The sequence below is a fragment of the Apteryx rowi genome, unplaced genomic scaffold (assembly GCF_003343035.1).
Source record: "Apteryx rowi isolate R43461 unplaced genomic scaffold, aptRow1 scaffold_20, whole genome shotgun sequence".
NCBI lineage: Eukaryota > Metazoa > Chordata > Aves > Apterygiformes > Apterygidae > Apteryx > Apteryx rowi.
The window spans coordinates 2354693-2380008 of NW_020448308.1; the positions used below are offsets into that span (position 1 = coordinate 2354693).

The following is a 25316-nucleotide window of genomic DNA, read 5'->3' on the forward strand; positions in this document are numbered from 1 at the left end:
TTTCTGTTTCAGAGATGTCTCTTGTAGCTTAGCTGCTTCCCTCCAGTTTGGCACACACCTCTAAGAGGTGAACGTACCTCACTCTTGTGCTCATGTTCACCAAAGTGGCCATGGCTGGGGGGAAGTAGGACTAAATCAGCAAAGGAAATGCCAAACTGAGACTGCAAGCAGGTCTGGAAGGTGGCTGTCCTGAACGTGGCATGAATTTGTTCACAGAGACACAGGAAGGTACTGTTAGTAAATCTCCCACTCACTTCCAGATGTGTGGTGATCTACAGTGCAGGGTTGGAGTAGAGATGGTGAGCAATTCCAGTTACCAGCAGACTGGTCAATACTCACCGCAATAGCCAGTCTCTGCCGAGGTAGATGTGTTTTAACAGTGGTTCCTATAAAATATACACGTTTCCTCCTTATGAAACTCCATAGGACTCTTCTGCAAAGGCTGCTCTGTCACCTAAAATCCCTTAACAATGGCTTTAAGCTTTGGCTAAACAACTAGAGCCAGAAATTTTCCTCGAGCTCCTGGGTATCCTCTGGAGAACAGCAAATGCCTGCTAGAAATAATAAAGCAAAGCAAATCCACAACAATGCTTCATTTCCCACCTCGTGCCACTATTTACATTGGTAGGAGAAATGCCGACTCTGTAGTCCAGCAGCCAAATGCCTGGCTTTAAAGGCATGGGAATTTCTGATTCCCATTAAGTTGTTCCTTGTTAAGCTGTATAAAAAGAAACAAAAAGCAACCCAGCAATTAGTCACTTCATCTCAGAGACCAAAGGAAGGTCAGCCACGTTTCTTAAGTTGCTTTTCTGCTAGGCAGTCTTTCAGCTGTAGCACTTACTGCCAACAAAATGAAGCATTACTGCTAAAGTTCAGAGGTTAGGAATTGTCCTAAAACTTAGTTCTCAGCAGTCAACAATGAAAAGGAAACTTGTGTTTTTGGAATTTCACTGGCTCTCCTTGTTTATGACAAGCTTCAATCCTTGTTGGAGAAGCGCAGCACTGTTACAGGAGGCCAGCTTTATCCATCTTCTGTGAATATGGAGGAAATGCTGTGACTTTCTTTTTAAGAAGGAAAGAGGGAAGGGAGCAGAAAAAGCGAGTCCTACCTGCAGCAGTTCCACCCCAAGGAGGGACCCTGAATCCCTGCTCCCGCGTGTTCCAGGCTGAGAGAGGGAAGACAAAGCAACAGCTACGAGTGCTCTAAGGGCAGCGAACAGGAGAGGGGAAAGAAAACTCTGCCTTTTCACCTCTGCTGCCCCTATACAGCTTGATGACCCATATTCAATCAGTCAGCAGTTGAAAGGTTGGTTTCTTGGTGAGTGTTTCTTGTTTTAGCTGTGTCTCTGTATTCCAAGCTGGAAGAACTGTTCAGTCAGAGCTTCTATAAAGTATTGCATCTATTAGAGGGACACCAGCTCCCTTAGATCAAAGGTCCCTGGGAGCAAGGCATTAACAGGTACAAGTTTGGGCATGAAATGTATATGTTACTGAACAGAGAGCAGGCATATGTTGCCATATAAGTTCCCTTCCTTGGGTTGCAACACACCGTTTCCTATCCTAGGAGGCAGCCCCATCTCCACCAGTATGGGACTCCTAGAAAGTCACTACTTGCACCTCAGTTTCTGTATGCACAAAGCTGAGATACTCACCGCTGAGATGCTGTATAAACAAGCAGTGTTGCGCTTCTGTACTCTAGCAGAGGTCGGAAGCTCCCCATTACTAAAAGATGAGTTAGCATATTGTATTACGCTGTGCTGAGCTCTGGACTTAGCATGCAGGATTGTGCTCGTTTCCCTTATGACTCCACATGTAAAAATTTTATGTAGGTATAGATGTAATCAGGCTTGGAAGCTTTTAGGGCAATTTTGGTTGTTGATCTTGTGGAGCAGTGTAGGAGCAATGAAAAGATTTTTGCTATATGCATAGGAAGCATTTCTGGAATGAGAGTAAAATCTGCAAATATGACCTATTTACTGAGTTTAAATACTACTTATATCAAAGCTGAATAACAACCCCCATTAAAATTAGTATTTCTGAGGTTTTTTAATAAAGAAAGGCTGTTAATGGGAAAAGATAAATTAGCTTTTAATCAGGAATCCAAATATTTTAGCATCCATAACAACAAATGAAGTAAGGTTCCAGCTCATCACTTAAATATACAGTTGTTCAGGTCATCAAGGTTATGTTTGTGGTTCTAAACTTCAACATAAAATTCAATAGTCCCAATAAGGACAGAAATACCTTTAAAGCCACTGATCTCTTGCACATCAATGACTGCACATGAATGTCTGGAAATTAGTGTACATAAAAAGGAGCCCTTGACTTCATTCGAAAACAGTTGGGAAAATACTACCAAAAGGGAGAAAGCAGTACGCATGCCCTCCCTTCCCTGCACGTACACATCGTCTCAGGCCAGGGAGCCGGGGAGGGGAAGGGTGCTCAGGTTATCGCCCACACTCCCCAGTACCTGCTGCCTCGCTCCGCTCCTCAGGGCTGCGACCGCTCCTTCCCCACCTCTGCCTTAATGCCGCTCATCTCCGATGCCTTGCCGCAAGGTGCAGGCTCCTTCCGACAGCTCAGCGCTCTTTGGGTCCCCCAGCGTTACACGCGGCCTGCTGCATTCATGCAGGTCCGTGCCCGAGTGTGCAGGGGTAGGGTGTCCAGAGTGCACCGCGGAGGGTGCAGAAAGCCCTTTGGGTGATCATGAGGGCTTTCTTCTACTCCACTTCATAAAGGGTATGGGGGTTTTTAAGCAATCATTAACTCCCTCCACAGCTAACGCTGCATTTGCACCAATGCACCCGCTACAGAAGCGATTAGGCTGCTTGTACACAGCAAGAGGAATGGAGGTAATGGGAACTGCAGAGAGAGGCAAGAGAACTGGCCCCAAAGCAGCAAGCTGCCAACCTCAGTAACGGTAATGCCTCTGGCTGCCATCGCTGACAGCGAGAATCTGGGTGACCCCAACAGCCTCTAGCCTTTTATATACTAGCTAAGAGCCAACCTCAGGGTGACAAAACCCTGTTAAGTGAACAGATGTACTCTGGAAAGCAGAGTTCCTCTCTGCACCCTCTGTCCTGATTGTGTGGTTTCTTCTCTGTTTGCTTTATTGTTTGGTAAACCAGCACTTACAATCACTTTTACTATGTGATGTATGGGAGTATATAGTATATTTTCTTGTTATACAAGGGAGGAGTATAAAATAGTTTTCTGATTTCTTTCAGAAGCAAATGGCTATTTTATTTTTTAAGAGCAATTGATTGTGAATCTCAGAGTATAAGAAAAAGAAATAAGCCAAATATATACCTTTATGTAAATTAAGAAATAAAAGTATTTAAAACATACTCCTCGCCTCCCTTTCCTGTGCCATTGCTTGCTCTGGTTGCAGCCTCCTGTGGTTGCTGTCTGCGGGGCTCATCCCGGTGGAACGCTGCTCCGAGCTCCAACAGTGTCACAGACGCTCCAGCCACGAACAGCCCTGATGAGGGTAGCAACAAACTCACTCAGACACCAGCCTGCCCCCAGCTAGGTCAAAAGTAACAACTCGATTAGAGCAGAGGGGTGGTGGCAACAGCCTCCTTTTTCCTCTCGGGTGGCAGCCAAGGAGCAGAGCTCTGGGGGAAGGAGTCGTCAGTGATGGGATCCTGCTCCATACCGTGTTCAGCTGAGATCACAAGGTGCCCTCAGGCCCTCTCATCACATAGCAAGAGCCTGCGCCAGGGCTCAAAGAACTGAGTGATCTCACCAACGAGGAAGGCGGACATGGTGGTGATGGGTTGGGCGCTTGGGACCAAGGGGAGGAAGCAGGGCAGGAGAATAATCCTGGAATGGTAGCCATGGTAGGCACTGAGGCTGCCCTCTCCAAGCATCCTGCGCCAGCTGTGCCTGTCAGCTTTGCAGGAGGGCAGCAGCTCACCTGTGGGCAAAAGACAGAGCAGAGGGGCTGGACCATGGCTGTCAGCTCCAGCACACCCGCTCTCCTGCCCTGTTCTGCCATGGTGGCACTGGACAGGACTAGTCCAGGTACCTCTGCGTACCAGCTACCAGCGCTTAGGGCCCAGGCCAATGCCAATAACGGGTGGAGCGTGTTGACCTCAATGCCCTGGTGCCTCCCTTTAGCCTATGCTGCAGTCAGTAGGACACCCCTGCAAGCAACAGATTTGTCTGCTTAAATGTTAAGTCTATCGACCTTTTGGCAGAGCATCCCAGGCTTTCAGCTTAATCATACTGTTTAATCACTTGATTAAGCATAATTTTTATAAATTCTGATGTTCCAGCAGCTGAGCTTTGAAGTTCAGCAGCTTTAGCTTCCATCAAGCAGCAGCCACTAATGTGGCACGCACGTTTCCATTTTTCTCTGATTGCGGCAAGAGTTACGGCACTCATTAGCAGGCCCAGGTGCCTGCTGGCTGAGGGAGAAATCAGATATCAGAATACGGATATAGATGGATATCAAACCTCCAGCTCCACTAGCACGCTCTTTTCTGAAATCCTCCCTAGCGCTCTTGCCAAGGCCGTCTACAGGCTGACAGACAACAGCCTCGCTGCATGGGCTTGCACAGGGTTACTCTACTGGCGATCTCCAGCACACTGACCTTGGAGCAGCACCTCACCTTGTGAAGTCCAGGACAGTTTGCACAAGCCGACATCATCTACGTTTAGGTGACCACCGCGCTCCTGGGCTGACTGCTTGGTGTAGTCATTTACCACATTTGGGCAAAGACATCCTGACCATACGGCCTGGAGGCAGCCTCTCCTTCGCTCCTAGTCAGCTCCAGCGCACAGTGCAACCATCTCCTCTTGTCCCCAGCGAAAACCTCTGTATGATACATAGTGCATTACTCCAAACTAAAACATTAAAGTTAGTTAGCCTATGAAAATATGATGAAAAGGACACAATATTCACCACACCAGTGGCCCATTCACCCTTCACCATGGCTACAGGCCACAGCCAGCAGCTGCAAGGCAAGTCAGGAGGAAATGCTTGTGGCCAGGCTTTTCCCCATCCAAGCAAAGCCCCCAAGCAACCCCATTAGCTAGCGGGGCACAGCAGGAAGAGGCACCGCACGGCAGGCCAGCCCAGGACGCCCCCTCGCAGCACAGCCCGCTGGGAGCCACTGCCCAAAGCCAACCTCCAAGTCAGCACAAACAGCCGGGCGCATCCCACCGCCCCCAGCGCGCCCTGCGCTGCGGCTCCTGCACCCGCTGGCAGCCTCCTGCTGAACACACCAGAATAATCCCTGCTGATCTAGGGCCCTACAGAGCCAAGCAGAGTGCAGGTGATGATGAGGTTCCCTCACCACAGGACAGATTGGTACAGTCTGGGTTGGCCTTTGGGGAAGGAGAAAGGGGAATACACCTCACCATTCTGCACGCTGGACTCCCGGTGACGTGCTTCTAACGACAGCAAGACCAGGTGTGTGCATCTTCCCCTGGCTTTTAGGTGTCTCCTAGGTACATCTTGAGCCTAGCCCAGGCCGTAAGTCTGGAATGCCTGGAAAGACGCATAACGCTCACTTTGCAGCAACAGCAAAGGCGGAAAGCGCTCTGCTTGTGTTGTCATGCACTTCAACAGAAAAGCTTTGCAGCTACTTTCTTCTGGAAGAGGGGTGGCTACTGATGAGTGGATCACAGCCACCGAACTTGTCACTTACGCTGGAAAGGAACATCCTGGCCACAAATAGACGCATCAGTGCTAGTGCTTTGCACCTCCATATCACACTTCCTATCCCACAGCAACACACTGACGGCACCAAAAACCAGGGCTTCTCCAGCATCACCAGGTCCCTGCCAGCCACAGGGCAGCTAATGCCCCACCAGCCTCGTTAGCATCCCTGTCATGCTATCTCCTCGCTGTTCACAGCTCTGCCTCTGCTCCTGGGAGAGGAAACCACAAATACCACCGCTCCTACACAACCCAACGGCACAAGAGATAATGCATGGGGACAGAACAGGACTATATAATCAGTAAGTCATAGGTGCTCCTTCTCCCAAAACAGCCCCAGGCTGGGCAGTTCTCCCCATGACACACTCTCTCCCCAGTACCCTCTTCTTCACCCTCCACATTCCCACCCTCCCATTCCCAACGCTGCCTTGTCTGGAGCACTGAGATCCCCATCCCAGAGGCCCCTTGCTGCCCTGCCTGGCTGAGCCACTGTTTGCCTGGATCCCCCTGCAGAAGCTCCTGCCGTGGCAGAAATTTGAAAGACATGGACAGATGAAGAACAGCTCATCTCCTGGCATGAGCTTTGGAGGGAAGACAGAGACCTGAACATGGCTCCATGCTCCTGCTCGGGGCAGGCAGACTTTTAAATGCTTTTGCAAGGGGCTGCTTTTCCTAGCCAGCTTCACCTGACCGCCACATGCAGCCTCACTGCCCTGCACGGATGAGCCAGCTTCTCCCTAGCCTTTACCATGTCTGAATCCTCCACTAGCACCTCAGCACCAACTCTTCTTACCTGCTCCTGCCTGTCCTAGGCAATGGGGAGAGTCAACATGATGCCAAATCCTCAAGGCAGAAGCACAAGTATGCACATGAGGGAACAGAGCATTTGGGCTGGCACCCTGGGACCAAACAACCATGACTTCAGTTAAAACTACAGCCTTCATGCAAGAAGCAAATACCGGACAGGGAAACGTGCACTTCATGGCGCTGCTCCTACCACCTCCACCTGCCTTGGGCAAAGACCATGCTCCAGTGCTGCATCCAGAGTCAACCAGCACAGCTTCTCTTGAGCTCAAGGGCCCCAGCAGCTCTTTTCTTGCACGCAGAAGAACCCTTGAGCTCTTATCACTGACAAAGAGCTTCTGAGCCCAGGACAGTTGAAAAGAAAAGGCTTCATTAAACTCAAGGCTTGCTCTATTCCTTGAAAGCCCTGAAGCTCCGGTGACAGGCAGGACATGAAATCAAGGAAAACGAAACCTTTGCACAAGTAAGTTCCAGTGGAACAAGATTTGACTTGGTAGATTAGCAACTGCTTTCTATAAACTGTGCATCAAAGCCAGGCTCTTTAATTGGCAATAGAGTTGTTACCCAAGCACAACTTGCCCAATGCCTCGCAGCTCTTCTGCCCCTTCTCCCCTTAACTGCTCTTCAAATGCTGGAGACTAAACACAGGAGCACAGCAGCCTCTGCACTAGCCAGGAGAGGGTTAACGTAAAGCTCTAGCTTGGAAGCCGACAGCTGGTGCTGCCCAACTGCAATTCCTCTGTCAGAAAAAGTGAGCAGCAGGACTTTGTCCTCATGCCTTGCCCTTCCCCGGTCTCTTCCCCAAGAGGACAGCGACAAACTGACTCGCACGAACGCTCGGGCTGACAGCGGCAGCTATCCCAGGGCCACTCAGCCAGCCGCAGGGGCCCCAGCTCACTGCTGTGGCCCAGGATGCCCCGGCAGAAGTGGTCCCTGCAGAAGCGTGGTGGCTCTGGGCTGCCGGCAGACGCACTCTCTGCAGACAGCCGAAGGCTCCCTCCCTTTGCTGGCTGAGCTGCCTGGAGAGACCTCTCTAACGCTGCTGGCTCCAGGGAGCAGTCAGTCCAAGCTTGCTGCTTACACCAGTCATGAGTTGGCAGCAGCAAGCTAGAAAGAGCAGGTCCAGAAGGCGATGCCCATCCCTAGTGAGGGCCCTGGCCCTGCCACGCGCTGTGCAGGGGAAGCGGACTCCAGCCTGCTGCAGTAGCTCTGCTGAGAGCACCACGAAAGGCTTTCCAGAACGCCGTTACTTCCACCAGGACTTTCTGCTCTCCTGCAGCTTGGCTGCAATTGCATGAGCACGCAAGTGACAGGGAGCTCGACTGGTCCTTGGAACAACCCCGGATGCTCTCCAAGGCAGGAGCCACAGCCAGCTGGGGTGGGGAAACACCACAAGGCTTCACCCCAAAAGGCTCTTGGGCAGAAGTCCCTGCTGTGAACCCACGGTACCTGCTCTGCCCATCACCTGCCAGGCCCACGAGCAGGCTCGTGTTCCCACAGAAGAGCGAGAGAGCCCAGTGCGGCACAGCCCTGGCACTGCTCCAGGCTGCTCACAGCCCTGGGGACGTGAGCACCAAGCTCAGCTCCCACAGTGCGATCAAGCTGCAGCCCTGCTGCTCACCCGGACAAGGTGGGTAACGAGACAGCCCAGGGGGACCCAGTGCTGTCTGTCCGCCCCCAACACACCCTCATACCTGTGCGCTCGCCTTGCTCCCAGCTCACCCCACCCACACATGGTTTCTCCTCTAGATACGCAGGCGAAGCTGTGCAAAGACCAAGGGTATCCTTCGTACAGGCATAGAAAAAAGGAAAAAAAATCATTAGTGAAGACAGTATCCAAGTCTGAAACCCGTGCTCCCACTCAGAACATCTTTGGACCATTAATCATGGACGGCCCTGACCTATTGGCCTCTTGTACGCTGCATTTGCATAATGTATGAAAAGTCATCACTCAGGAGACATCTTGCGGGGCATCAAAGTCCGGGGGCTTAGCTGGGATTGAGATATTAACAAGGCAATGAACCAGCTCTCAGCATTAAATCGTAGAGGCAGGGCGGCATCCCCAGTGCACACAGTCCCCTTTGAAGCAGAGGTGCCCTTTTTCTTGGGGACAAGATGGACTGTTATCACCACGTACCTCCTCGCTGGGACAACCAGCAGCAGCTATTCTGCAGGCTGTAACAGCAGCGCTAGCAGCCAAGACCCTACAACAACTGTCACGTTAATAAAGGGCTTGGAAAGAAAGGTCTGGTAGGATGAGTCAAGCCCTAAACTGCTCAGAATTTGTTGATGGAGAGACCACAAGCGTGGGGGCATCGAAGCAGCAGCCACCACATCGAAGCTCTGTTGTGCACCATCACAGGCACTTACCTGCAGCGTGAGCCTCCATCCTGCTTGGGCACCAGCAGCTTCCTTCAGCCTCTGCTCAGGCTGGAGGCAAACGGCTTGCGTGGGCTAAAAGAAAGTTGCCCTTCGCAGGCCAAGAGGCCTCGGCCCTGGCTTGCAGAGCTCCCCTTCACCTCCTGCCCCAGGGAGGCCATCTGGGCTGCTCCTGAAGGGAGCGTGACTTACGGAGTCCAGCGCCAGTCCGTCCACCTCTCCTCATCCAGGACAAGGGCTGCATCCACCACGGCAACGACAAGCTGCTCCTCGTCCTGCCTCCCTCGCATGCCAGAGGCAGCCAGCTGCAAAGGAGGAAAGCAAAAGGCAGGGAAAGGAAGGACCTTCACTGCTGAGCCCTGCCAAGAGGCTGGCACAGCAGCTCCAGCCCCCTCCTGTCGCTAACGGGAGCCGGCGCACTCCTCGGGAAGCGCAGCCAGCCGGCTCCCACCTTCCAGGATCGCTGCTGCGACCTGAAGATGCAAAAAGGGCTGTACCTACCCAGGGCTTGCAAGCGAAGGTGTTGGCCTTGCTGCCAGCAGCTCTCTCCTGGGGAGCTGCGCCGTTCGAGAAAGGAGTCAGCGCAAAGGCAGATAAACAGCCGTGGGCAGAGACTTCTCTCACTCCCTCCAAAATCAACATGACATTTCCGGCACCCTTATCTGTGTCTGCTAGTACAGACGCACCTGCAGGAGGAGAGCCGGAAGGAACAACGGGAACGGCCCTGCTCCAGTGCCCTTTGCTGCGCTCCAGACCCCGGGCCACCGTCTCCTTCTGATGGGAGCCAGCACCAGACTCCTCTGCAGGAGGAAGGAGAGCACGGGAAACCACCGGGGGCTACTCCCTCCAGTGCTGGGAGAGGCAGCCACCAACCCGCGCCTCCCGGCCTCCAGGAGCAAGGTGGTCGGCAGGTGGGGTGAGGAAGCCTCAGAGGGAACCGCAACACGAATGGAGTTTCCAACACTTGGGGACTCCATTCCCAGCAAGAACCAGGTACCCGACACATGGGACAACCTGGTCCTGGTGCTCTCCAAAGGGATGATGGCGTTCTGGCATTCAGAAGCTCCTGGACGGACAAGCAGATGCATTTCCGAGCAGTCACCTTCATGGACTGCTACAGGCTGTTAACAGGTGCCTCGCACGGCTGCACAGAGCCTGCTGGCCTGGCAGACGAACAAATCAATTAACCATTTCAGTTGTTTCGTGGGAGTTACTGATGATGCCTCAGTAGCCCAAATTAGACACATTTAACCCCAGAAAAAGCACATGCAAGCCCGTTTAACCCCCATGCGTCTGAGGGAGTTGGCAACTCCCAGGCTGGAAAAGCTATGAGCATCGCTGGGTCTGGGCAGGAGAGAAATGTCCTTTTAGGGGTCACTTCTGAGCCTGCCACAGGGCTTGACCCCACGACTCAGCAGTGCTAAAACACCCTCCACTGTTCCCCAAGGAATCCAAGCAAGGCTCTCACGCGGCAGAGCTCCGTGCTCTGTCTCCAGGAAATGTTAAAAAAAAGGAGCCTGTACTCCCGAGCACAGAGGAGAGAGTGGGCATCTGCCAGAGCCTGGAGGGGATCTGACCTCCTGAAGCTCCCTGCACTTAGCTGAACCACAGACAAAAGACAGTTCCTCAGCTTTAGAGCTCAGTGTTATGGAAGGTTTATTAAACTTCAAGGAGGGTGTAAAAAATATAGTTAAAAGGTATTAAAACAGTCCTCCGAGCCACACTGGCCCTGCCAGGCCTGGGCGAGTCCATGGAGTTTACTCCTGCAGCGCTGGAGCCTTTTTCACTTTCCTTTTCTTCTTGGCTTTGCCCTGTTTCTGTTGGGTCTCCTGGTTGATGTTCCCCTTGGCTTTCTTTGCAGCTGGAACCTGCTCAGCTTCATTACCTACATCACCTTTCCTTTTTCTGTTCCTCCTCTTCCTCTTTTTCTTATCAGCCACAGCATCTTCTCCATTAACAGCTTCTTCCCCACTGCCTGCCAATTTGTGTTTCTTGGGTTTCCTGCTACCAGGCACAAGGCCTTTCTTCTGCTCAGGGGTGTCTGTTCCCTCGGGCTGTTCCTCTGGGGCCGCTGTGGCTCCATCTTCACTAGCTACTGGTGCTACCCCATTCTCCTGGACGCGTTTCTTACGATTCTTGCGTTTCTTGCTCTCTGGCAGGAAGCCTTTCTTCTTCCGCTTGAGTGGCTCTGCTGCCTGGGCAGGCCTACTGGCAACTGCTGTCTTCTCTTTCTTGGGTTTCCTGCAGAAAGAACGCCAAAAATCAAGAGCGACTCAGTTTACAGCCAGGGAGAAGCAGGATCCATGCTACAGGCAGGCCACGAACAGGCAGAAGCAGAAGAACGTTGCAGGAGGCACAGGCATGCTGCAAGGACGAGCACCACCCCCGGAGATGGTCCTCACTCTGCGCGTGGGGCTGCCTCACTGAACTGCAAGAAGCTGGACCAGGATGCAAGCAGGCACCAAGGCACCCATTCCACAGACCAGATAATGCTGTATTTAACGCCTTCTCCAGCACACCCACCTTTGGGCCTGTGCAAGGCTATCAAGGTGCTGTCTGTCTGACCAGGATGGCAGCCCCAGCAGGGCCTTCACTGCACTAACAATCCCAAAAGATCTTTCCAGCAAACCCCCCACTACAGACCATACCAGGCTCATCTAGGCAACTTCTATTCGCATGCAAGAGTGGCCATCTCTGCTCTCCTCTCTGGCAGAACCAGGTGATGGCTTTGCCACCACCCAGTCTACATCGCTCTGTACCAGCTCAGTCCCCAAAGAGGAATCCTGAAAAGGAACCCAGCTGCAATGCCATGGCCTGATTTTTTCTTTATGTGAAGCTTTTTGGAGAATTTTTCAAGTTGCATCTCTTCAGGGTGGAAGAGAGCTGTTTCAGTGACTTAACACCACCACCTGCCTCTCAGCACCTCTGCCAGGGTCCAGGCCACAAACCCCCTCTGCTGTAGGCTTGTTCCAACTCACCTGCACAGAGATCTCTGGGCACCAAAGCAAGCTGGCACCAACAGTGACAGCAGGCTGAACCCCAATCCTTTCCCTACACAGCATGCATAAACTCAGCATTTCCCACCCGACCCTTAGCAACCCCCCTCCTTCCCAGCAGCAGTCTCTGCTCGCTGCTAAAACAGGCCCTGTCCTTGGGCCAAACACGGCAGCACCGTGCCAAGGGACCTGCGTGAGCCCAGGAAAGGCAGAAAGGAGAAGCCAGCCGCCGTGGGGCTGCGTCACAGGGCTGCGTGAGGCCAGCACGCTCTGCCAGCCTGTTCAAGGCGTTAAGAGGGGGACAGGACACCAGTTCCAGCTGCCGTGTGCGATTCCTCCCTGCCTGCGAGTCCTTTCACAGCGAGTCGTGTGCAAGCGTTTTCCCCAGAGCCTCTCGCTGCGGCTCAGGCCGCCCCACACTGAAACCAGGGCCACAGCTCCCGGGCGTTAGCCGAGTGCCCAGCACTTCTTTAAGGCTACGCGCACCGTTAAGTGCTGCCATCGGGCACAGGAAACAAAAGGTCTGTTTGCAAATCGCCGACAGAAAGAAGAAAAAGATCCTGTGTTTCTTTTCCCTTGGAGCGAAAGTCAAATCCAGTCGGCATTTAAGGCAGAGGTATTAAGCATGAAGACTGAACGCTCTTCAGCTTTCCGAACTGCGAGGCACCCATCCCAAGCATCAGGCTGGGCATCCAGGCACTAAGAAGAGCCCAAAAAATCCCTGGAGGGGGCTGAAGGACTGAAGCATGTAATCTCTGGTATTTAGTCCCTTTCCAGGGCAGCTACGTTTCCCTCCAGCCTCACATTCGCAGAAGCAATTCACAGTGACGTGGTAAGAGCTGAGTGGCACATCACAGCCCAGAAATTCCTCTGCATCTTTGATGGTGGCTCTTACACCAAGCCACCGCTCAGGACCCCTGAAAGCAGGCGCTCTATGTTTGAGTGATCAGCCCTGCTCACCTCCCCTAGCAAAGCATGGTCAGCGATCAGATGCACCTTACAATCTTTTCCCATCAAGGATGAATCCTAAGCATGTAAGCACCTGAAACAAGCAGCCTGTGGGTGCACTTCGACTTCACTGTTTAGACTCAAGTTCCAGCCTGAGCTCAGCACCCTGATTTCCTTTCTCCTCCTCCTTCCCCACATCAACAAGGACGAGTAGGACATGCTCTTGGCCCCCTAGGCAAGCCAAGGGGCCAGAACGCCCTGCATACGTACGTGTAATTCAGCCAGCGCATAACGTTCCAGTAGAGAGAGTCGAGGCGTGCTGACCTCCCAATGCCTTCTTGCTGGTTCAGAGCTACAAGTGCTTTGTCCACCTCCACCAACTCCACATGCAGCTTCTGCAAGAAGCAAGTGCAAACCATCAATCTTCAGAGCAGACTCAGAGTGGGCACTCGCAGCAGCCAGGCACAGGCCGTCCTCAGGATAAAACGATGGCAGGAACACACAGGCCTGCCCGGCTCCTCCATGCTACTGTCCTGAGCCCATCCACAGCAACATTTTATCTGGGGGCAAAAACTAGTGAGTCACAGCATGCCACCAGCTACAGCTGCTTGAAAACTGGGCCCCTAGCATGAGAGGCATGGGTCAAACAGCTAGAACTGTACTGGCACCAAAGGGACTGAATGGTCCTTTAGTCCTCTCTCCTTTCCAGCCCATGCCTGGAGGCAGGAGGGAGGAGACACATGACTACATACCCATCTAAAAGAAAAGCAGCAGCATTTTCAGTCTGGTTTCTGGCTGCTTCTTACAGCTTCTGTGACCCACTGGGCAATCTCAGTAAAGCAGACAGAAGGGGGCATCTCAAAGGCTATTCACTTCCTACAGAAGCCTTGGAAATAATCTCTCTCCTCCACCCACTTTCCTATTAGGTCTTCACAAAGAAACAGGCTGCGGTGTGAACTCAGCGCTTATCAGTAGGAAACTGGGCTTCAGCAGTTCTGCTTGTGTTGTTTTGCTCCAGTAAATAAGACCGCATTGGAGACTGAGTTTGTCACCTATTAGAAAAATCTTCACATGTTCGAAAAAGCCACTTTTCATTAGGGAAAACAAAGCCCCAGAACAAAGTCTCACTACCACACACCAAGCTCCTGAGCGAGAACAGCAACACAACCTTTGGGACTCAGTGAGGAGGAGAGAGCACTCATCTGGGACAAAAACCAGCTCGCTCTCACCGTCCCCCAGACCCTAATTCTGTAAGAAAGGAGATGCCACATGCGTTTGCAGAACTCTGCACAAATCCTTTAGCACTTGGAGACAGCTCACAAGGGCTGTGCATTACTCCTTCAGACATGAGGGCTCTTTCTGTCCTCAGATCCAGCTAAGGTACCCCTGGAGGGAATGCCTAAGTAAGAAATAAGGAGGGATGTAGCAATGGAGCAGCCATGTGGTACAATTCAGGCATGACATCTGAGAGAGGCCTCGGTGGTGTTCAGAAGGAGGAGGACCACTCGTCACAGGGCCGCTGTGGTAGGGAGCCAAACCTGCCCGGGAGCAGGTCACACTCACCTGCTGAGTCACGGTTTTGAGGAGGAAGTTCAACAGCTCCAAGTTCTTGGCAACTTTCTCTTTCTCAGCTTTCACCCGAAACTGGCCAGCCACTTTCAAACTCTGCAAGTTAAAGAGGGAGGTGGAGGAGGAGCATACATTAAATGGAGAAACAAATCATTGTCCTCAGGAGAAAGCAGAAAGTGAGCGATTAGCAGGATTAACATGTCACCGAAATAACTCTAGAACAGCAAAATCCATCAAACTCTGGAAATGTTCAGGAGAGTAAGTGGGGGAAGCTGCTATTGCCCAAGTGGCCAGCACTGGAACAGGGCTTGTCAATCAAGCTTAAGTTCACTGAAAAGGACTGAGGGAAAAATCTCATCCTTCCTCTTTATGCTGCAAGGTTTCTGAGACACCGAAAGGTCTGGCTTAGAGGCAAATCACTCCAGAGATAGATCAAATAAAAGCCAGAGTTATTTACTAGTGGAGGAGGGCAGAAAATAGCCACTGAAAGGCAGCTGGATCACAGAGGCGGCCCAGGGGCGCTGATCCTTTGCCCGCAGCTGGTCCACGCAGTCCTGCTTACACCGTAGTTTCCCTCCCCGTTACGTTTCTGTGCGAATGCGCATAGCCGTGTGCACGGTCTGGGACGGGACTTGCGGGGAAACGCTTATCCTAGACAGCAGCGTGCCCCAAGCCTGGCTGACACCAGTGCAGGGCACCGTGCGCCCTGAGCTACGACGCCTGCACGCGTCCCGTTGAGGCCCATCTCTCTAAAGGGGGCTGCGCTGGTGGCAAAGCCCACCCTTGCCCGGAGTTCGAACTTGCCAGCCCCGCAACGGGCAAGGTCACCCCAAACTCAGCTTCCTCGGGGCCTCGGGAATCGGGCGCTGCCGGCAAGTCATTGCACCAAAACCGTACACACCGGTCGGGAGGGCAGGTCTGCCAGGAGACGCAGTCTCTTCCGTGGGATCAACTATGAGTTTGCTCCACTCAGACTAGAGGTAATTTCAAGGACTCTGAGCAAGTTATTTCTAGTCTACATCGGCATAAAGCAGACAAAGCAGAAGTCCTCGCAGACTCGCACAACAGGAGAACACGATGGCCAGCAAGAGTCTAACAAACATTTTTAGCAGAAAAAGTGGGAAGACCAGATTACATGTCTGCAGGAATTGCAGCTTCCACACAGAAGTATTCACCCTCTGTACAGGATTCCACAGCCTAGGAGTTTTTTTTTTTTTTTTAACATAATAAAAAAAACAGTTATTTCTTGGCCAGGATGGGTCACACAAGCCCTGTATTAGAAAGCCACCATGATCTGCTGGCTGCAATTCATGTTGCAGCTTCATCTGACTATCAATAACTTGCTAATTACTCCCTCCTGATAGACAGAAGCGCTACAACTCTGTTCCAGAGCTGTCATTAACCTACAAGGTCACACAATTCAATGGCTCTAAAGTCTCTCAGGTAAAAGGAGAAACAAACATTAGGGTGTGTGATTAAAAACATGCACATGCAGGATACAATATCCCATGGGCCATGCACACTCCATTTATTACACTTACCACAGTAAATAATAATAATAATAATAATCAGCAAATCAATTATGAAAACAAGACCGATTTGCATTAAATTTTTCTTTGCAATGTTAACAAACAACAGGCTAACAGTCATTATTTGTAGTTAATGTAGCTTTCAGAGATGCTGTTTACGTTCCGATCCCTCGCAGGCTACATTGCATGCAAGTTCACAGCGAGCGAAAGTCAGCACAGGCTGGCAGCTCTCGAGAACAGAAACCGGAGGAAGCAGGGCAGTGGTGTGAGGAGCAGCCACAGGGAAGTCAACTATCATTTGATCTTTTTAATATACAAACATTTCAGAATTAAGAAGGTGTTAAAAATAAATTGCATTTTCTTTTCCTCGTAGATGAGGCGTCCCTTTTAAAACATGCAGGTCTGACTGTGTCTTTTCTTGCTGCCATCCCCATGTCTCAAATTACCCTGATGTTTGCTAGTGTTTGAAGCAAATCCTACTGAATTCAATAGAAAAGTCCTATTGCTCTGAACAACACTTGAGGGGTTGCTTTCAGAAGCAATTAACACTCGCATTTCTCCCCCAAAGTCCACAAGCAGTTCTCTGGCGTTTGGGAAACCAGAATGCGCATCCAGTTTGGTGTACCCAAGCCAATTCATGCAAAACTGCAGAACAAAAACGGCGGCTTGCCTAGCTGTAGACAGAAGACACCACTGGTCCAGCAACATCAGTGCAGGAAAACGAAACATCTAAATTAAAGGAGGTGTTTTGCATGAGCCTGGAAACATCAGCATAAGCACAAATAGCCAGAGGCAATCCAGCACCACGTAGGTGCTGTGCAACCAGATAACTCCATACTAAAATGGATCATTTTTAAATGGCTCTCAAAGACCAGGAAGGAACAAGGAAGCGCGTGGGGGTGGGTGGAGAAGCTAAAGAAGCAGCAAAGCAGCAGCAGATAATTAATTCCTACAGCATGCACTATGTTCTCTGGTCCAGAAGCTGGATGGATTGGCTTTAAGGAAGCTGGATCCAAATAAAGTTTTACCTTCTGTCTCTCGATATATGCTTTTCCCCTTTGCTACAAAGGACATAATGGAAATTACTCCAAAGAGCACAAAAACTCCTGCAACTCTGCATCTGGTATAACTGAGGCAGTCAAACCTCCTTAACAACTTGAGTCCAATTCCTGCTCAGCGCAGTGTCACTTATGAGCCTGATCTCATCACCGCTGTCTCAGAGCGCTTCCCATTACGTCTTATGCCAGATGATATCTTCTGCCACGCGTTGCTTCACTCTCACCCTCCCATAGCAGGGAGTGTACCCAACGGAGCGTTTGCTTCGGCAGGGTATGCGTGAGCATGCGACATCAATACAAACAGGCTGCACTCTAGTTACATCAAAAAAAAGCTGACTTTCAGCTGCCTTGGGTGACTGTTCCTTAGGAAAGAAATCCCAAGTCTCTTAAATGGGGACTGGGTCCAAACCTCAGGAGCAGCTTTCCCAAGTATTTGTCATAAATTCTTGCTGCATACAGTATCGACTAGTCTCTGTACGCTGCGGGTTTGCAAAGCTGATTGCTTTGGTCTGCACTGTAACTCAGCTATCTGAGAGACGCAATTAGCATTGCCACCCTAATTGTGCAGGTCAATCATTTTACAGGCCTACTGCAATTTCATTTGGAGAACGTAAAGAATACAATCATAAAAATAAAGCAAAAGCTATTATGTAACAGATGGTGAACTGCAACACATGGCAAACATGCCTCAGAAAGAAAAATAGTATTTCAGTGATCTGCAGCATCCTAAGCGAGCCTCAAACACTGATGAGATTGCAGAAGACTTGCACAAGGTTGGCAAGAACCTCCATTTTACATAGCAAAACTGAGGCACCAAGCAGTGGTTTTCCTTCCAGCTATGCTACCAGTCAGTGGTGGAAAGTTAAGTGAAAACCCAGAAAAACTTGTCTAACCACCTGTTCTATGATGCTCTGCCATGTGCTGTTTGCAAAGGTATCAAGCCCTTCTTTCCCCTGCCCTTTAAAAACACGACCGAGTTAGGAGTCAAATAACCTAATCGCTTCCCACCAGAAGTGGAGAGCACGTGGCATATATTCAACAGCCATGCTTGCACCGCTTGCTGATTATATTATTTTTCTGCCATTTTCTGCGGTTGCTACTCTGCTGCTTCAGGAACAGCCAGTCCCACTTAACACCAAGTCGCATCTCAGCGATACCTGCAAACACATTCCTGTACATCTGAGCTATCAGCGTATCTGGGCAGGTCATTTTCCAAAAGGAAAAAATATAAAGGCAGTTTTCGCAGCTGTAACTCCCATCTCATCCCAAGCCAATAACCAGCAACACAGTTCCTGCCTCGCCCCAGGTGGATTCGGCTGGCAGAGATGGTTTTGGCTTATTAGGCCAGATGCATGCTGCCTCCAAGGCCTCTGGCTGTTTCTGGGGGATGGCGCTCCTGAATCGGATGTCCTCTGCTTCTAGGATTTCTACATGAAGAACAGCACACCCCCAGCATCTTATCAATCAGTATTTCTTCTTGTGTTCCTAATTCCTGTGTCAAATACACAGGGCAGCCAACTACTACAGCATCTAACCTTCACTCCTCCATCTCTTGTTGCATTTCACAGCATACCTTCATCTTCACAATGTCCATATGAAATATTTGTTGGAGACCATGAGGTGCTCAGATACCCACAGTAACACAGTCATACAAGCAGGGCAGAGAGCTTATAGCTAAAACAGGGTGTTAACCGCATAATGCCATGCCTCAGATTCCCAGGTAGGAGAAGGACCAAGTCCAAGACTCTAGAGAAATCTCCAGTAGGGCAGAAGGTGGGGCACGTACACCTAGAGGCAAAGCCAGCATCTCGGCCACTAGCCAGCTTTCCCTGCAGGCATGACAGTGACAAGATGTTACAGGGAGCCAAGCAGCGTTTCTGGAAGTCTCCACATCCCCTCTGCCGGCACCTCTTCTCCTGTCCCGGGTACCAGAGCGGGGCACACGCTTAGCCAGATGGCTGAGACGCGCAGCAGTATCTCGGAGTCCAGAGGAGCACACTGCTACCAAGAGACAGGAGCACATTTCCTAGCCAAGCGTTTGAACACCAGTTAATAATTATGCATTCCCAACACGTCCTTCAGCCTACTCCATTGTTCAAACCGACCAGCCCTTCCCCGCCGGGGGATCAGCCGGACAGATCCGTCACTGCTCCGTGAGCGGAGAGCCCCGGCCAACCTGCATTCTTTCCACGCGCCGTGCTATCTCCATCCTTCCCCCCTCCTCCCACACAGCAGATCTGATGCTGACAGATAAATGTGCAGATTCATGGCTGAACACCGTTCCAAGTGCTTCTGCAAAACATAGACCTCCACCCACCCCGCACAGCCTTACACCCCCTGGCACAGCCCGAGGTTGCGTAGGAAAACTCTCGTCTCCAGCAGCCAGCAGCTCGGCGAGATTTCCACCCCACTGAATGTCCGCGGTCACGCTGAGATACGGCTCGAGAGGTCCGAGCTCGAGATGCTGACCGGTTTCACGCGCTGGCAGTGGACACTAAAGCTTTGCCCTAGCTCCGTGCAGAGTGCCAGAGCCAAGACACAACCTGGCACTTTGCTGCGGTTGCAGCTCAGCTCCCTACGGGGGATTCACACTCGGAGGGGCCCCAGCAAGCGGTTTTGGGGCCCTGGGAGCGCCTGCCCCTTCCACGCGCCAACGCACAGGATCTCCCATGCCAACATCCAGGCAAGCCGAGAGGCTTGGGAGGGGCACAGCCTTCCTCTCCTATTTAGAGACTAATAACAAACTGGCAACCAAACGAAGTATTTTAGGATTCCGTATGCTTATGGCTCCTGTTATTATCCTACGTAAGCACCTTCGTTTCACCTGTAATTATTCCCACGCTGCTCCTGAGAGGTAAGCCAGCGTTATTCCCTCCACTGTAGAGAGGCTCAGAGAGGCTAAGGAACATGCCTGAGTCATGCAGGCTGTGACAGAGCCAGGAACCAGCTCTGAGCTTCTTAAAACCCAAACAAGCCACCTCCAACCAGTTCCTTTCAAGACGATATTCGCTATACAACAGAAGCCAGGCTTGAATTTAGGGCCAAATAATGGAAGACAAAGAGGGGAGGAGGGAAGAGTACCACATTTCCTACCGGGCTCCATCTAGCTACAGAGGCGGGTCCACTTACCAACTCCACGCGCACGGGGCGCGCAAGCACGTGTCTGCAGGGAGACGTTCTCACACCATCCGCCCAAGCAGCAGCTGCTGCCAAGAGCTCAAAGGAGGAATAAAGCCACGGAAAATCCCTCCCCGCTCTGTTCTCCCTCACTGAATGTTCTACAGACTGAAAGTCCAAATGCTCAAATCTCATTTCCCTGCATCTCTGCAGAAACTGCAGAGAGAGGGCTCTTCACTAGCCAGCAGCCCACGTTCGTCCTGAAGCGGGGGGTGAAAAAAAGGTTCTGCATCGTGCATGCACCTTGCTGTGGGGAGGAGGCGAGAGACACTGGACTGGGCATCAGAGTGAAACCCAGCCACAGGGTTTCTTAGCCTGGAAAAACCAAGAAGCAGCAGAAACAGGTCATCGAAATGCTCAACTGGGAAGGAAACCACTAAGCTTCTGCTTTGTCCCCGGCCATGAGGGAGAAAGAGAGGGTAAGGGACTAAGCAGACCCGTATGCTGAAGGGTATAACAAAAGGGTATTTTTTTGCAATGTTTATTTTGGCTGTTATTAGAGGGGGGAGTCCAAAATCGAGAAGCCGTTCTCACAGAAAATGTCAGTGCTTTCCCAAGTTTAAAGATCTGATAATTTTTTTCCATAGACCATAAGAAAATGCAGAGGGGAAAAACCATACAGGACAGCTGAGGGAACAGGGGGGAATGAAGTCTCCACAGAGACATCCAGTACTCTGAAAGCATGTCAAAGATATCAGCTAAATCACTACTGGCCTCATTTTACAAGCTAAGAGGCTGAGAAAGGGCAATGAATTAAGAATTTATAAGGATGGACAGATAACAGTTCAGGCAATCTTCAAGGAGGAAAAAAAAAAAAAAGAGAGAGGAATGGCTTTTTTAGAGATTTGATGAAGTCACTGTTAATAATTTATCTCCATACAAATTAATATACCGATAGTCAAATGTGATGTCCTTCAGAAAAGAAGGGCATGCCTGCCCTGGAAGGCTACACAGTATGACCCTCCCCATAGGCTGAGTGGCTCCATCTAGTTAGTCTAAACCTCTTGCTGACCACCACAAGCTCAACAAAACCCTCTAACGCCACACAGTAAGTCTTCAGAGAGCATACTGTAACTTTCGGACTACGTAAGTCTTGAAAAAGAGGCCTTGGGTTACCTACATCACCCTGTATACAGATCACGTGACATTATGTAATCCCACGCCCATCTACATTTACGCCTTTCTACATAAAAATGGTTTCCCACCTAGTCCAAGTCTAAATACCCACCTAAGGGGAAGGAGGCACCACATACGCCTCATTAGGATTACGTGCATATTTATCTGAACATCTCCAATACTGGTGACTGGAAACACTTTGGTCTCGCACTAGAGGCTTGGTCAGAGATCAGATTTTGGGAGCATTTTTATATTCCGGGATGGGTCGATCCCATTTTGGTTTTAAAGCAGTCAACTCAAGCACCATCTGCTCTCCCCCTCCCTCATGCAGGATACAACACCGACAAAAAGGGGAAGGAAAAATAAAATAAAGTTGGGCCTTTCCTATTATGTACTTATTGCAGAGGACAGACAAAGGAAACCGTCAGGGAACTGTTCTTTACACGCCATGGAAAGGAGCTTTACCAGCACTTTTTCTGATTTGTTTTTAAGTCGCTCAGTCATGAAAATACACTTTTTCTGGAATATTCCTCAAAATCCTTTTTCACTTCTCCCTGACTTTCACATCATAACTGCGAGTTTCAGCCTAAGTCAGAGGAGTTACACAAGTACATTGGTCCAGGAGGGCAAGCCAGTCCCTGGGAAAGGGATGCCATAAAAACTATGTAAAAACCTGGAGCTTCCTGCCCCAAATCTGTCAATGAGTTACTAAAAATCTGGCATGCCTTCAGGATCATTCTAAAGCCAAGAGAGCAAAAATATAAGATACCAGGAGCATACCTAACAAGGGGGACAAAAAAAAAACAAAACATGCCCGCAAGAAAAACTGGGAAAGAAGAAAGAGCATTTAGCTCTGCTGAGTTGAAAGACCAAATTCAGAGTAGCTTGATAAGGTCACCAAAACATTGTGTATGAGCCCTAGCAGCAGCCCTATGAAGACACTAGCCAAAATTTTGTGATGGACTGTGTGAGATGGGGAATTTGTATCTCCCAGGTTCTGCCACTAGCCTCATTGCATGACTCCAGGCAGTTCATTTGAACCCACAGTAACCAGCATCTTCCAGAGATAACACAGGGATGGAGATCACTCTCCAACACACTGGGCTGTTTTGAAGCCAAGTTAGGAAACGTTCAGAGTGTCCTATCAGAAAGAGGGTCTCTGGGATGAATCAGGAGACCAGAGTCTGATTCTTGCTTCAGCTCCCAGCCAAGTGTGTCATCTGTAAAAACAGGGAGAACAACTGTAGTAAACTAAACACATTAGCTCTTGGGCTTCTGCAAAATACTTTCTTCATTACATCAACAAGTCACTGGTTGGAATTTCCTTTGTAAAGCACTTTGAGACCTACCGATAAAAGAACAAAGCACTTCGCGCAAGAGGAAGGAGTTTCTGCCAGATGCTCTCGTGTCTCAGGCGAGCTCTGCCATTTACAACATGAAGCAATGCTACTTGTTTATGCCATAAACACGACCAAGTTGTCCAGACTTCCAACATTAGAACAAACTTGAACAGCTGCAGCAAGGCTCTGCTGTTTGTTAAGTAACCTGTTTAGGATCTGGGAGGTCAAAATAGTGCCAGAGTTATCTCTCTACTTCCTCACCTTTGCCTGCTGCCTGGTAAAAACAGATCACAGGGCAGCCACAGGGCCCATGGACGTGTCTTTCTGTCCCGATGACCCAGAAGAACAAGCCAAAAGCACCAAGCGCAGCAGGGCTCTTACAAGAACAAATCCACTCTGAAGTACCTGCTAGGATACCAAGACTTACCCTGCCAAAAGCAGGGAGATGGCAAGCATGAATCCCTCATGACTGTGATATATGTTTTATAAGCATGCTTAAACATCTTGGGAACAAGTAAGGTCAAGTAAGCTTATGAAAGCACAAGAGCCATTGCCCCGCAGCAGCATCCAGAGCTGCTATTTGAGGAAGCTGTCTCTTCGTTTAAAGCTCCTAGTCACTGATTATCTCTCTTCTGCCTCTTAATTTTACAGTAATAATTCAGTGATATCCAAGACTGCAGTTTTCTCAGAATACTTTTTTCCCCAACTCCAGCACATATCACAGCCTAAAACCATCCCAGGCTCCCTGCTCATCACCAAGAAATCTGCAGGTACGTAAATCAATTGCTGAGGCAAGACAGGATGAGAAAACAGGTATCAGGAGAGAGCATCCCATCCTCTCTCACAGCCTTACACTTGCACTTGAAAAGCCACCGGCTCCATAGCTGCAAACCTGACCAAGGACAGAGAGAGTGAAGCTAAGCCTTCAGGTGACAGCTTCCTTGAGAACACCACCACTGCTTAAACTACAAATGCACATCAGTACGGTCAGATAAAGACTTGGACTTTCCAGGTTTTTTCAGACTTCCCTGGGTCAAAAGAGGGTACAAAATTCTGCATTATTATTTTTTCCTCTTGTAACAGCTATTTTTGAAGCATGGGGCAGGAATGGCCAATGACAGTAAATACAGAGCTCTCAGCTACAAGTGGGACACCAAAACTTCATCATTTAACATTTTCCACAGCATAACAAACTGCTGCTCTCAGTCCAGGTCCTTGTGGGTAAGCACACACATGCCAACATCCACCTACATATGCACTTGTCTCCGAAATTATGGCTGATCTGGAATGGCACACAGAAACAGGTCTCAGCTGAACAGGACCGAGACTGAACTACAAGAGAAACTTCCAATTCTGCAAATGCAGATATCTATATCTATATCTATCTATATATATATACACACACACACATATATATCTCCACCTACAGAGCACTCTAAAAAACACTATGTCAGGGCTTTTTCAGAGCAACCAAAAAAAGAGAACTAGCACCCAAATGCCACTGCCAGTTAATAGTATTCGAGGGCCTGCTGCTGGCAGGGTACCTTGGACAGCCCAAATAAACTGACACTATTTCCCAGGAATTTTTCTTGAAACACAGAAACCACAGAAATGAGAAGCACAGTGGAAGCTTTGGTAGCAAAGCTCATTAAAATACTGGATGGGTTGCAAGATGCTAAACTTTCTCTGACAAGGACAACATAAAGGCATTGTAAATGTCTGTGGTTTCCCAGTGAATCACTCCGACTCCTACAGGTATTCAGCTGCTGGAGAGAAACATGGAGATGACAGGGTTGGGAGGAGTGGTATGTTTTATGTAGCTGGAAAATAAAATCATACCTGACTCCACCTATTGGGCTTCTGATGCAATCATTAAATAAAACCTATTTAATGAAACCTAGGATTACCTGCTTCCTCAAGAATTATAAACACTACCTCTGAATTTCTTGAATTAAATTTGCCTAGATTTTGTTCCTCCTAAACAAAGGAAAATAGAGCTAATCGTTCTGTTCCAATATAGCAAATTATAGAATGGCCTAAATTGCCATGTAACCAGCATTTAAAAAAATAAGTAAAGAAGAAAAGCTGCATTTAGAAAGGGCAATACTACAGTTACGTAGGAAAACCAAGACTGGAAACTCCCATGTCATCAAGTTTGAAGGTATGATGTGTCACCACATCATAACATTAATTTGGCTGTTTGGTTCCCCCCATGTCAATCCACACAAGTATAATTGGATGGCATTTGCTCCTTCAGACTCCTGTCCCACAGATCAGCTCCTAAAAAAAACAGCTGCACCCACAAGCTGTCTTCAGGTACAATTTGCACTTGCAGCTGCATCAGAAGCCCTGCAGTCTTTGCATCACTGTTTCTTCTGCACAAATTATTTGCCAATGTATTTTAAGGTTTCCCTGCTAAACAGTATTAGCAAGAGAGCCTGGTTCAGAAGGCCTGCAACGTACCAGGAAGCTGAAGTCCAGGGATCCAGACCTCAGCTCTCTTTGGCCAAGAAGTTTACCCAAATATAGAACTTCCATAATACTTTGTGAAGTTAAGTCAATATTCATGATAGCTTCCAATTCAAAACTTGTTTTTGAAAGCCACCTACAATTGGCCTGTATGAGTATATTCCCTAAAACTCAGGCTCTGTCTCTTGGATCCATATGCAGGCGCTGCTGAGCGGTGTCAGGGACATTTTTTGCACTCTGTATATTCCCTAAAACTCAGGCTC

General features: G+C 49.7%; 1 protein-coding gene and 1 long non-coding RNA gene across 3 annotated transcripts in view; both read right to left on the bottom strand.

Moving 5' to 3' along the window:
• Positions 1 to 3304: 3304 nt before the first annotated feature.
• On the bottom strand, positions 3305 to 8251 carry LOC112965046. Of its 2 annotated transcripts, none has more exons than XR_003253159.1 (4): positions 8167 to 8251; positions 5368 to 5497; positions 4617 to 4822; positions 3305 to 3481 (listed from the first exon to the last, which is right to left on the bottom strand). It is a non-coding gene; the product is annotated as an uncharacterized LOC112965046 (long non-coding RNA). The 2 variants fall into 2 exon arrangements; XR_003253160.1 differs by lacking the exon at positions 3305 to 3481 and adding an exon at positions 3881 to 3919.
• A 2239-nt stretch (positions 8252 to 10490) lies between these two features.
• Positions 10491 to 25316, bottom strand: part of MYBBP1A (MYB binding protein 1a) — a gene marked incomplete at its 5' end in the record, with an annotated part of 60069 nt that continues 45243 nt past the window's right edge. Inside the window, 3 exons of the mRNA XM_026063635.1 lie at positions 10491 to 11092; positions 13066 to 13190; positions 14359 to 14460. Of these exons, the coding sequence (XP_025919420.1) occupies positions 10609 to 11092; positions 13066 to 13190; positions 14359 to 14460 (711 nt within the window). The remainder of the gene's footprint in view (positions 11093 to 13065; positions 13191 to 14358; positions 14461 to 25316) is intronic.